The 14,096-nt window shown below is 30.8% G+C and overlaps 2 protein-coding genes across 2 annotated transcripts in view; both read right to left on the bottom strand.

Moving 5' to 3' along the window:
• LOC100259207 (probable LRR receptor-like serine/threonine-protein kinase At3g47570) overlaps window positions 1–14,096 on the bottom strand; it is a 53,365-nt gene that overhangs the window by 13,386 nt on the left and 25,883 nt on the right. The gene's annotated exons all lie outside the window — the stretch shown is intronic.
• On the bottom strand, window positions 6,386–13,075 carry LOC100254091 (putative receptor-like protein kinase At3g47110). Its single transcript, XM_010658750.3, has 4 exons — window positions 12,705–13,075; window positions 10,698–11,183; window positions 7,192–10,581; window positions 6,386–7,061 (listed from the first exon to the last, which is right to left on the bottom strand). The coding sequence occupies exons 1-4, from the start codon at window positions 13,057–13,059 to the stop codon at window positions 6,724–6,726; spliced, it is 4,569 nt and encodes a 1,522-aa protein (XP_010657052.1). The 5' UTR covers window positions 13,060–13,075; the 3' UTR covers window positions 6,386–6,723.

Here is a 14,096-nt window from a genome sequence, read left to right as displayed (position 1 = left end):
CCTGTTCGGACGCTTTTTGCAGGTATTACGATTGAATCTAGGATCTGTATTGGTTGAGATCGTGCGTCCATCCATTTGGAAACTACATGGATTACTAGGGACACGAGGCCTCAACAGGTATAAGAAATTTTTATTTTTATCATAGAATTATTTTCATGGAACAAACTCTTTCCAAATGACATGATGATAGTGGGTGACAAAATCATTTCATCCTTAAAAAGTGACTTAATTTTTTAAGTAAAAATTTAAAAACTAGAAACATAAGTCCTTTGTTAAGGACATGAAAAAGGAGTAGAGATGAATATAAGTTCCTTGGGAGAGGGTAACCTCCGAGTTAGGTAAAATTGTGTCTAATGTTTTCATAATTAGTTGATTTAATGTGCACTTGACTAGACCTATAGTTTTTCACCTATGAAGGGATTCTATAGGTGGTTTTCACTTATGTGTCATGTGATTGATGCTTTCATATTTTTAATCATAAAATTGGGCAAAGTGCACTGGATAATAATAAATAAAATTCAACACTCCCATGTCTATTGCAACAGTATAACCATTTTTATCACTACTATGGCACCTCCATTATTGTTATTGTGATTTTATTTTGTGGCAATAAATTGTATGATAGCTCATACTATTTTTTTCTCATTCAAATATGTGGAACATGTTTTTGTTTTTTTCTTCAGTACACTTGAAATTCGGTTTTTCACATTTTAATGGAATTTACTATTTATTTATTGCCTACTTAAGAATTCATCGTGTATATATATATATATAAATCCTTTATTGGGTTTATTACACCTTTTAGGCCTCCTTTAGAAGAAACAAACATGTAATTCTTGTTTTTAAAATGTCTCAAATGCCAAAAGGAACTTGGAAATTGAAATTTAACTCTTAAAGACATTTGGGTTACATCTCACTTTTCTTCGAGCATGATTTACCTAAGGGAGACTTTTGCTTTTCTTTAAATGTGACAATTAAACAAAATTGTCAAAATTATCTTATTGTTTTTAATAAAAGCATTTTTAATATACTTATTATGTTGTTAAAGCCATAAGTTAAAAGTACTCAAGAAATAATTTACTAGGACAATTTAGAAGTATTCCAAACAAGTTAGTAACCTTGTATTGGGAAATTGGGTTCTATTGAAGGTATTTCATTTGCTAGGAATTTAGTTCAAAAAAATGATCCATTTTCATGGTTGTTTGACTTGATAGTTATGGTGAAATGATCAACCACTACAACATAAATTTTTTTGACTATTTGTTAACTATTCTCGAAAACAATTTTTTTGTTCTTGAGAAAAAAGAAAAAAATAAGAAAACATATTTGATAACTAGAAAATAGAAAACAAGGGCCTGTTTGGTTGCTGTTTTTGAAAACTGTTCTGGAAAACAATTTTTGAGAACAATTTTTGGTGTTTTTTTTAAAAAAATTGTGTTTGGGAACTGAATTTTGAAAAATAGTTTTTGTTCTCAAAAACAAAAAAACATGTTTGGTTGAGTTAATAAAAAAAAAAAATTTAGAACAAATAAAACAAAAAACATGTTTGAAAGATTTTTTTTTCTTTTCTAATTAATAAAATATTTTCTTCAAGTAATTTTATATTATAAATTTATAAATAATTTTTAGATATATAGTTCATTTAAATTAAAAAAATTATTTATTTTATTAATTTAAAAATAAAATATTTTTTATATTTTTTTAAAATAAATCAAACATAATAAAATTATTTTTATTAATATTTTTTTATTTAATCTTTAACTTTATTAAAAATTATAGCATATTTTATTAAGTTGAGATAAAATTGTTCTCATGTTAATTTTTTTTTATCTCTACTAAATCTAAAATTCAAAATGCCACCCACTTCTCCACCCACTTCTCTCATTGGGCATCAAGAAGCCCTTTTCTAAGTTGCCTTCCAGCCGAGAGAATCCGTAAAAGGCCCTATTTTCCTCTGCCACTCTCAATCCTCACAGGTACTAATCTAATCATGTTATTATTATTATTATTTTTTTTGCAACCCCCATTTGATTCCCAAGAAAATCCATCCCCCATTCGATTTCCGGGAAAATTCATCCTCGTTTGATTTCCGAGAAAATCCAAGCAAAAACCCTGCAACCCCTGTTTGATTCCCAAGAAAATCCATCCCCCATTCGATTTCTGGGAAAATTCATCCTCGTTTGATTTCCGAGAAAATCCAAGCAAAAACCCTGCAACCCCCGTTTGATTCCCAAGAAAACCCATCCCCCATTCGATTTCCGGGAAAATTCATCCTGTTTGATTTCCGAGAAAATCCAAGCAAAAACCCCAAGGAAAACCAAAAAAATGGATTTTCTTTTGCTCCCTGTGTTTTCTGGATCCGTTTTAGGGGTCTCTTTGCTATTGTGCGATTGGATTTAAATTTCACGAACCTTGAATCAAAACTGAGAAACGGGAAAAATCAAGAAGAGGCGAGCCACTGTGCTGGAGAAGAGATGAAAACGGGAAGAAAAAAAAAACACGGGAAACATATTGTTTTTTTTTGTTTAATTTTGTTCTGTGAACAGTAAAAAAACGGGGAAAACAAGATTTTGTTGTTCTCTAAACAGTGTCATTTTGAGAACACGGGAAACAACAAAAACAAAAATCACTCTCTCAACCAAACGAGTTTTTGGTGTTTTTTGTTTTCAAGAACAGAAAACAGTTCTTGAAAACACTAAACAAACAGACCCCAAGTTTATGTTCTTAAAAATGGAAAACAAAGTACTTTATGAACATATTTTTTAATTATTTTAATTATTTTATTTGTTTTCTAAGAGACGTTTAAAAAAATAATATATAAGTATGGGGAATGATTAAAACTAAAGCACTACAAATAAAATTTATTTCAAGAAATATTTAAAAATATAGAAAACAGGTTAAAAACATTTCAAGTTCTTAAACATATCTTTGTTCTACAAAACATTAAAGAATAGTTTTAAAAAATAATTCTTAAAAACTATGACTCTATTTGGGAAGTCTTTTTTAAAACAACTCTAAAAAAAAAATAAGTTTTGAGAATAATTTTAAAAAAATGTTTTATGATTTTTTGTAGAATAAAAGTTTATTTAGAATATTTTAAAAAATATTTAAAAACATAGAAAACATGTTAAGAACATTTCAAGTTCTTAAACAGATCTTTGTTCTACAAAACATCAAAAAATAATTTTTAAAAGCAATTCTTAAAAATTATGACTCTATTTGAAAGGTTTTTTTGAAAACGGTTCTAAAATAGAGGTTTTGAGAATAATTTTTAAAAACTGTTCTTTAATGTTTTGTAGAATAACAGTTTATTTAGAAACCTATAATGTTTTTAACATGTTTTCTCTATTTTTAAAAATAACGTTTATATGTAGTGCTTTATTTTTAATAATTTTTTAAAATTATAAAATTGTTTTTTAAAGCAATCTTTATAAAACAAGTAAAAACAACTATTAGATATTATTTGAAAACACATTTTTTTTGTTCAAGAATAGAAAACTATTTTCTATTTTTTAGTTGCCAAACATGTTTTTTTTTTTGTTCTAGAAAATAAAAAACTATTTTAAAAAATAGTTACCAAATAGAGTTTATTTTTCAATTTTTTTTTTAAAACACTTCCCAAGTAGAGCAATGCATTCAACAACCTATTTCAAATAATGTTGTCCACCCTATTTTTATGATTTGCAAAGTCTATGAAGGTTAGCAATGTTCTACCATAAAGACCTCATGGGTACCTTCTCTTGAAGAATATGCTAATTTAACAAGAGAAACAAAAATATGCAAATCAATGGTGTTATTCAAGCACAATTGAATTGTTGATTTGTAAATTTAAAGGAAAAGAAGAATAGGATGATTATGAAGCAAAATTAATTAAAGTAGTGATAGTCTCAAGGACAAAGGAGAAAAGGACATTGAGAATAACTCTTGTGGACTATCATACATGCAATTGATATAAAACGAAACTTTCAGTACTTGGCAACATATGGCTAATGGTGCCTCTAGCCACATTTGTTTACTCTTGAGCTCATCGGAGGAGAGGGACATGAACTAATTTGCAACAATTTTATTTTTGAAGTAAATATTTAACTCTTCTCTAAAGTAATATATATAGTCTTTACATCAATAGTTTGATTTGAATCTTTTTGAGTCTAGCTACCTCATCTTTTGTGTTAATCATCTCCTTGGGAGACTCAATTGTACATTCTAAAGCTAATATTATAATGGATGAAAGACAACTTTTTTTTATAGAAAAATGCTTGTCTTCTCTGTTCAATAGATTGGCATCGATAGCTTCCTTTATGTTGCTGGCTAATGATTGAAATAAGCTTCTTCCTTATAAAAGTTTCCATCAATATGATCCCGTAACTGTAAACATCACCTCTTGTGGATACTATTCCTTCTAATCTATACTCCATGGCATTAGCTTTCATTAATAAAATCAACAAAGAAATGGTAATATGTAGAAGCATAAATAACAAAAATTAGGAAAATGATCAAATATGATAAGTTGGATGTGATAATTATCCTAGAGGGTCACCTATTTATTAAACTTGAGAAGGACCCAACTTATCATCTGCTAACTTTGCCCTTGGTTCCACCTTTTTCCCATTACTTCTTTGCTTCTATAGGGTTGAAAAAAAATTGGAAAAGTGAGTAATGAAATTACAACTTTACCCTATAATTCACCATTTTTTTTTCATTACTTCCTTATGTGGGGTTGAAAAAAAAAATTGGAAAAGTGAAAAAACAGAAAAATAAATAAGAAAAAAAATAAAAAAATCAAGAAAAATAGGCTAAAGGAAAAATAAATAAGAAATTAAAATTATTTGAAATATACTTATCTTGATTTTTTTTTTCAAAAACTTAATATTTTTTTTTTTTGTAGAAAACCTAGTAAAAAAAGAAATTTAATTATCAATTTTTCTTGAATAAAAACCAAACCCTAAGGTTTACTATGCCATTTTATGAAAATAATAACAAACTTTAGCAATTGCACATGATTGAGTAAAAACTTTGGTACCCTAATAGAATGAGTAGTTAATTTCGTAAGCACTCATCAATTGAATAACATACAAATGTTCACTCTGATAGTTTAGCACATGAAAAAATTTTAAATTTTCTAACTTAGGTTATGCTGTAATGAGTATGTATCGAAGTGGTAAGAAACTCTACCCCGTGTGATATAGCCCATTGAGCCTAAGGTTTTGGTTTGCTTCATAGATTCAATTTCCATTAATAGTTTTTCAATGCTGAAATCTCATATATGAGCAATAAAGTCATCATCTAATAAAACATTATTAGGCTTCAAGTCATAATCCTCACCTAGACAACTTGTCTAGTTTTTTCAAGCTTTAGCTACTCATCTTCTTCTTTCATAGCATACTTGGAATTTACACCAAACTCATTTTTGGTCTCAACTTGAATCAATGCAAGAAAAGAAAAAGAAAAAGAAAGAGATTTACCCCAAAAATTATGAATATGAGAGTAGGGATGGAAACTACATTGAATCAACCCATGTTTTGAAGGATAATTTTTCATTGAAAAGATAATTTTCAACCCAATACCCATAAGATTTTCTCTTAAAACAAACACCCTTAAATTAGGTAAAAAGCTTGCAGCTCAAATTGACAGCCTAGCTCTCACAATTATGGACTCCTCACATGGGAAAATAAATTAAATATTAGGGTTTTAAAATTGATCTACTGACTTACATTTGTTTGTAAAAAATAAAGTTTTTGCAAATGTGATAGAATTGCGATCCGAACGTGGCTGAAAATTTTGAGTAATAAATAAACTATCGCCCTTGATTAATTGGTTTAAGACACAAAATTTGATACCCTTAAACTTTAAATACTATTTCCCACAAAAGAATAAAAATTTAAAACTTGGGACCATCCATCACCTCAAAATCACTCGTCATCTCTTCAAGCTATCTTTAATGAAATCACTTTAATAAAAGAGTGATCATATAAACCAATCAAATTGAGTTTGCTTATAATTATAATTTTATTATGTTAAGGAATTATAAATAAAATTAAAATAATTTTCACAATATATCCATAAAAGTAGAAAATATAATAAATAAACAAATAAATAAATAAAATAAAAAAGTTCTTATATTTTACCTTTTAATTTTTTTCTCTTTCTATGTTATTTTTTTTGTGTAAATTTATGAAACAAGAAATTTTAGAACCTTTTAATGAAAAAGTAATTCTTATAAATTAGTTGAATATAATTTATTTAGAATTTTAATTTTATTACATTAAGGAATTTAAAATAAATAAAAATAACTACTATGTTATATAAATAATGATACATAAATTAAAAAATAAATAACATGAAAAAATAATTCTTATAAATGAATTAAATAGAGAAGGTTGAATGGATCAGTTTGTTGCCAAATGCCTTTAAGAGTCGTAGGTTGGATGGACTTTCAAGGCAAGAAAAAGAAACCCATCTGCTAAATTATATGAGAACAAAGCAACCTTTAGCACAATATCTCTATTAAACCTTAAAAAGAAAAGCATGATATGCCCTTCCATGACTCACTTAGATATACCTTATTCTAAAACTCTGCTAATGGAGAAAAGGTAGAATTAAAAACAGTCAGACCCATGACATATACCTAAGAATGGTGAGGATCGTTATTTTTGTACTCTTAACCAGCTCCCACATGTTTTAAACTACTGACATGAACTGTTGTGTATCAATTTGAAGTAATCCTTATGTCAACAGTTCGATTTTGATCTTCTTAAGTCCAACTACCACATCTTTCATGTCAATCCTCTCCTCAGGTGAATCAGTTGTACAGGCCAAAGCTAAAGCCATAATGGAGGACAAACAGCTCAGCTTTGTGGCAAAGTCTTCATCCTCTCTCCTCAATAGATTGGCATCCACAACCTCTATCATCGAATCAGCTAATGACTCCACCCAACTTTTCAAGGTTAGATCTCCATTGAACATTTCATCCATAGGCTTCTTCCTTGCAAATACCTCCATTAGCATGATCCCATAGCTAAAAACATCGCCCTTTGTGGATACTATCCCATCTGAGCCATACTCTGCTTGCCCATCATGTTATTTTTTATTATAAATTAAAAAAATTGGAAAGCTATTTCAAAGAAAGGAAACAAATTTACAAATTCAAAAAAATTTGTAGTAAATAGGCATAGAAGTAGTGAGGAACTTTACCTGGTGCCATGTAGCCAATTGTGCCCAAGGTCTTTGTTTGTTGCATAGACTCTGTTTCAGTCAACAATCTTGCAATCCCAAAATCGCCCACATGAGCAACCATGTCATCATCTAACAAAATATTGTTGGGCTTTAAGTCGCAATGCACCACAAGGCTTGGACAATCATGATGAAGATACTCCAATGCTGATGCCACATCAATCATGATGTTTAATCTTTGGATGAGATCCAAAAAATAGTTGTGAGAATACAACCACTTGTCAAGGCTTCCTTTAGGCATATATTCGAGCACCAATGCTTTGAAGTCAAGGTTGGAGCAACAAGTAATTATCTTGACGAGATTCCGATGGCGAATACTTTGCATCACTTCACATTCTGAATCAAAACTCCTAAAGGCTCCTTGGAATTCTAAATTAAAAACCTTTACAGCAACAGTTAAGCCATTAGATAATACCCCTTTATATACCATGCTCAGGCTTCCTTTCCCAATCAAATTATCTTCACCAAAGTAGTTTGTTGCATAAAGAAGTTGCTGGTGGGAAATCTTTTCATGTGATCCAGGAAGCCATGAGTCAATTGGAGTTGGCACTTCCAAGTTCTTTCGTCTACGTATCCACAAAACAAGGAAAACCACTAAAGTTATTATTGATATGACTGGAGGTAGAATATATTTCAAGATGAATAACTTCGTCCTCCACGATCGACTGCGAGTGCTTTTATCACATGCTATGACTTGAAAGTGAGGTGCTCCACACAAGGCTTCATTGAAGATGAACGATTCAGCAGTGAAATTCATGAAAGGTCCTCCATCCGGAATTTCTCCTTGTAGTTTATTGAAAGAAACATTTAGATATTTGAGATAAGTAAGAGCCTTTAATGACTTGGGAATGACTCCAGATAAATTGTTTTGGGACAAATCCAAGAATTTCAAGCTTAGCAAATCACCAAACTCTAGAGGTATAGGGCCTTGTAGTCTGTTTTGGGACAAGGAAAGGTCTTCCAAATTTTGTAGTTCTCCCAATGTTCTTGGAATGTGACCTGAAACTTGGTTCTTTGACAGGTCCAATGTTCTAATGGACTTTATGTTTCCAACTTCGGGAGGTAGATGGCCAGTTAGGAAATTTGAAGACAAGTTAAGAACCAACAAACCTCTAAGGGTCCATAAGGATGGAGGAATGTTGGAAGCTAATGCATTGGAGTGAAGATAGAGTTCTCGTAGTGGAGGAAGATATCCAAGACAACTTGGGATTGATCCAGTTAGTTGGTTAGAACTCAAAAACAAGTATCCCAAGTTCTTCAAACGACAAAGATCATTTGGAATGGATCCTCGTAGTCTATTTCCAGCAATGCCTAATTCTTGGAGCTTCTTTAGTTGACCCAATGTAGTTGGAATCAAACCTGTCAAGTCATTATCTCCTAGCTCTAGAGATATCAAACTGGTCAAATTACCAATTCCTGTGGGGATGGTTCCTCTGAATTGGCAGGCTGATGCATCAAAACTTTCAAGAGAAATGGAAAGATTCCCTAGTGAATTTGGAAGAATACCTTTTAAAGGATTATCTTCTATCCACAATGTTCTCAAAAAATTACAATTGGTCAGAGAAGTAAGAAAACCAACCTCAGAGGCGGAGTGTTCATCAGTCAATTGATTGGATCCAAGGTTGAGAAATTCAAGCCTTCTCAAGTTACCTAGATCTTTTGGCACATCACCAGTGAAGAAATTGTCCCATATGTCCAGCTCAGTAAGTTCTGACATGTTTGAAATAGACATTGGAATTATTCCACTGAATTCATTGCGTCCTATAGCAAGCCCTTCAAGATCGGGGAGCTGAGTGCCAAGACTTGATGGGAGACTGCCTGAAAAGTGATTTTGTGCCAACGAAAGGCTCTGCAGTTTTGAGATGTTAAAAATAGCTTCTGGTATTATCCCTGTCAGATTGTTTTCGCTAAGTTTCAAGTTCTGTAAGTTGATGAGATTCCCCAACTCATTGGGGATGTTACCTTGAATATTGTTGTCCCCCAATTCAAGATCCTGTAAGGCGGTTAAATTACCAAATGAAGGTGGAATGTTACCTGTGAACCTATTCCCCCATAAAGACAGTGACTGCAATTGTCCACATAAGGACAGAGTTGAAGGAAGTTGACCACTGAGCTTATTCCAAGAAAGATAGAGCTCTTGGAGATTAGGAAGATGTTTGTAGATATCCATTGGAAGACTCCCAAGAAGGCTATTATCAGTCAAATCAAATATTTGCAAAGAAGAGATATTGAAAATTTCAGGAGGAATAGGGCCACTTATTCCACTAGACCCAAAGTCCAGAATATTTAAATTTGAAAGATTCCCAATCTCTCTAGGAATTCCACCTACCAAATTGTTATAAGCAAGATATAATTCTTCAAGATTCGATAAACTCCCTATGGCTTGTGGTATGCCTCCTGTGAACTGATTGAGTGATAATGATAGCCCTCGGAGATGTGGACAATGCGACAAGCTGGAAGGGATTTCACCTTTGAGTTGATTGCTTGAGAGATCAATGAATTCAAGCTTGGGAAGATCAGGAAGATGTTTGCAGATATCCATTGGAAGACACCCGGAAAGGCTATTATTACTAAAATCAATCTCTTGTAATGAAGAGATATTGAAAATAGCTTCTGGTATTATCCCTGTTAGATTGTTTGCGCTAAGTTTCAAGTACTGTAAGTTGATGAGATTCCCCAACTCACTGGGGATGTTACCTGGAATATTGTTTTCCGCCAATTCAAGAACCTGTAAGGCGGTTAAATTACCAAATGAAGGTGGAATGTTACCTGTGAACCTATTCCCCCATAAAGACAGTGACTGCAATTGTCCACATAAGGACAGAGTTGAAGGAAGTTGACCACTGAGCTTATTCCAAGAAAGATAGAGCCCTTGGAGATTAGGAAGATGTTTGCAGATATCCATTGGAAGACTCCCAGGAAGGCTATTATCAGTCAAATCAATGATTTGCAAAGAAGAGATATTGAAAATTTCAGGAGGAATAGGGCCACTTATTCCACTAGACCCAAAGTCCAGAATATTTAAATTTGAAAGATTCCCAATCTCTCTAGGAATTCCACCTGCCAAATTGTTATAATCAAGATATAATTCTTCAAGATTCGATAAACTCCCTATAGCTTTTGGTATGCCTCCAGTTAAGTGATTGACTGATAAGGATAGCACTCGGAGCTGTCGACAATGCAACAAGCTGGAGGGGATTTCACCTTTGAGTTGATTGCTTGAGAGATCAATGAATTCAAGCTTGGGAAGATCATAACCCATGCTTGTAGGGAGGATACCTACTAGGTTATTTTCTCCCAGACGCAAAAACCTCAATGAAGAGATGTTCAACAGTGATTGAGGTATTTCTCCTGCAAGAAAAATAAAATGAGTGGGTTGGAAAAACAACACCACTATGCTTACATATTTGAAAGCTTAAGGAAAAGTGAGAGAGGATCGAAAAAAACAGAGGAAAGAAAAAGTGTACCTGTCAAGCTGTTATTGAGGAGAGACAATCTCTGAAGCTCCACCAAATTACCAATTGCTCTTGGCATGCTCCCCGTCAATTCATTATATGATAAGGAAATTACTTGAAGCTTTGTACATTGGCCTAAACTGGTGGGGATCTTTCCACTCAAGTTATTTGACGTAAGATTAAGCTCCTTGAGATTTGGATTGGTGTTGCACATATCCATGGGAAGACTTCCAGAGAGGCTGTTGTAGGAGAGACTAATGTTGAGCAAAGAAGATATGTTGAAAATGGTGGCAGGTATGGAACCTGTTAAGTTGTTCATTCGCAATGACAATATCTTCAGATTACGAAGATGACTGAACGTCTTTGGAATTTCACCGGTCAACTGATTATTGCCAAGATATAGCTCTTCAAGTTTTGATAAATTACAAATGGCTTCTGGAATGCTTCCAACCAATTTATTATTAAATAAATTCAGTTGTTGAAGCTCTTTGCACTTACCTAAAATAAAAGAAAAAAAAAATTGAAATATTATTATTTTGAACATGTAGACTATGCTTGGTTCAAAAGAGTATTAAAGAAAAAAATATATTAAGGGAAAATAATTTTCTCTGGTTTTCTATAAAAAATAAGAAAAAAATAAAATATAATTAAAATTAGTTAGAATTTTATGTATTTTAAAATTATTAAATCTTTGTATCAAATTATTAAAATAAGGTAATGAATTTGAAGAAACACAAAAAAATTAATTTATTAACTTTAAATTTATTTTTTATTTATTTTCTTTCCCTTATATTTTCCCAAATATAGTCATAGGTTTTATTTGGCTGGAAAAAAATATGAGAGAAAGAAAATTGAGAAGAAAAATAGGAAGACAAAATAAAGAAAAAAATATTTAAAGTCAATAAATTATTTATATGCTATTTCAAACACATTTAATTTGTTTTAAATTTTCTATATAAAGATTAAATAATTTAAAAATAGATAATTTTTAATTAATTTTGATTATATTAGATTTTTTATATTTTTACAAAAAAAATCAAATATAAGGAAATTATTTGCTTTAATATTTTTTTCTTAGTACTTTCACTGAATGAATCACAAATTGACATTTGCTACGAAATTAGGTTTAGTTGAAACCTTTACGTTGGTCTGAATTGTGTACAATAATGTTTCTTATTCTATAATAATAATTTGTGAAATTAACTATACACTTCATAGAAATGTTGAGTATTACATAGAATATGATCAACTAATTTTCATTTTTTTTATTAGGAATATTAACAACAAAATAATCCACTATTGTTTATCACAAATAAATATTATATTGTAGCTTTAAATATTTTATTTTGAATTAAATTAAGTTATATATATGAAATTATTTGATATCTATTAAATATTTGATTACATTTTAATGTATAATATATTACATTAAATTATGTTGTTTTTTAAATAATTTAATTTTTTTTTGGATCAAAATTTTCTATATTTGAAATTATCTATCGATTGTAAAATGTTACAATAAATAAATCAATTAATGTTATAACTTAAAAAGAAAAGAACTAAGTCAGTTGAAACTTTTTATTATTGTTGTGTATATTTATTTAGATTTGTATTTGGTATTACTCATTCTAAAATTTAAAACAAAAAATTATCACCATTCCTATAGTTATGCTAAATTCATTCAAAATAGAAAAAGAAAATAATTTTTAAGAAATGAAAAAAAAACTAGAACTAATTTTTAACTTGTATAATGATTGATTTAATTAAAATGAATTTTGTATCAAAATAAAGAGAATAAATTAAACCTGTATTATTATACATGATCACAATAATTTAACAATCCAATTTTCCAAATATTTAATTATTATTTTTGAAACTATAATTTATCAATTACTCAACTATTTCATCATCGTTGAAAGTAAAATATTATGGTAATCCTAGCTTTTATTGATGTTATATATTGAAGTAGGAAACATGAGTATTGACCTATAAAGTAGACAAAATTTATGAGAATCTTACCAATATCCTTGGGAAGAGACGCATGGAAGTAGTTATTACTGAGATCAAGGGAAACAAGAAAAGAGAGGTTGCCGACTTGTGACACAATAGTTCCTTGAAGACCCATGTTAGAGAGATTGATTGCAGAAACTCTTTGTTGAGGAGCATTGCAAGAAATACCATACCAACTACAATAGGAGCTTTTGGTAGACCAATTTGTTGCCAAAATGCCTTGGGAATCATATGTGATATGGGCTTTCAAGGCAATAAGAGCAACCTCATCAACTAAATTGATGGAGAAAACCATGGGAGTGAAGCAAGCCACCCAACAATATACCAAAACAAATGCTAAAACAAAAGGAGAAAAGAGGTACATCTTTCCCCTTGGAGAAAAAGCAAGAAGAAAATGAAGTGGATACAATAATGTTGGACGAGGATGTTATATAGTATATGAAGTTGGGGTCAAGGGAAAGTAATTGGGGGCAAAAACAACCTTTTCTTTTTTTCTACAAAAGAGGGGTTAATGAGGTCAAAAAGAGGCATCTTTACAGCAACGTGTATGCTCAAGAGGGAACAACCATGTTACATTCCACCTACTAAATGGGAAAAAAATTAAGAATTACACCACTTTCACATGTAGTTGTCTGAACGGTGCAAAAGCATTAGTTATTGATTGTGAAGTCTCACATTCAAATGCTACTCCTTTTTTATTAGAAGGCAATTCAATGCATTACATATTCAATAAAAAATGTTTTAACAACTTCCATATATTTACAACTCAATGATTATTGCAGTGATCGATCATTGAGTTGGTAGTTGATAAAGGTTGGAGGAGATTAGAATAATGTTAAAAGCTGAGGTTAAGGGAGGGAAAGTGATCAGTGGGCAACAACCTTTTTTGGGAAAAAGGGGTCTAGGGTGGTGGAAAAGGCTTCAGTGTAGTCCTATGGAGATTGACAACACCATGGTGCAGTCCACTTACCAAAGGAGACAAAAAAAAAAAGGAAACACAACAAAGTGGTGTACAAGCATTGGCTATTGACTTGGTAGTCCAACTTCCCATGCTACTCTTTTTTTAGAGGATAATTCAATCTGTGTAATCTGTTTAATAATTTATTAAATTAATTTAACATCTTTGATATAATTACACACTCAATGATGGTTGCACTCAAAGTAATTAATCCATCAACCTTGTGCTTAGAATTTTCTATCTATATTGCATATGTACCATAATATATATTTGAACAAAATATTTATCATTTTATATCCCTATCACATTAGAGATTAGAGACATTAGTAGATCATGTTATTCCATTTCAAGTATGAGTTTGTCCAAATTATTGATTTTTTTTCTTAATCTAATTTGCTTTAAGTGATCATTCCATGTTTTTTGTATTGTTATTTCTAAATGAT

The sequence above is a fragment of the Vitis vinifera genome, chromosome 12 (assembly GCF_030704535.1).
Source record: "Vitis vinifera cultivar Pinot Noir 40024 chromosome 12, ASM3070453v1".
In the NCBI taxonomy this organism is placed as follows: domain Eukaryota; kingdom Viridiplantae; phylum Streptophyta; class Magnoliopsida; order Vitales; family Vitaceae; genus Vitis; species Vitis vinifera.
This window is presented reverse-complemented; position numbering and strand designations above follow the sequence as displayed.

Bases quoted from the DNA above. Each gene is read 5' to 3' on its own strand.
- LOC100254091 (XM_010658750.3), bottom strand. From the start codon at position 13,059: ATGTACCTCTTTTCTCCTTTTGTTTTAGCATTTGTTTTGGTATATTGT. The intron at 11,184-12,704 runs GTAAGATTCTCA...CTTTTATTTTAG, and splicing joins GTCTCTTCCCAAGGATATTG to GTAAGTGCAAAGAGCTTCAA. The intron at 10,582-10,697 runs GTACACTTTTTC...TTTTTCTTGCAG, and splicing joins CCTCAATAACAGCTTGACAG to GAGAAATACCTCAATCACTG.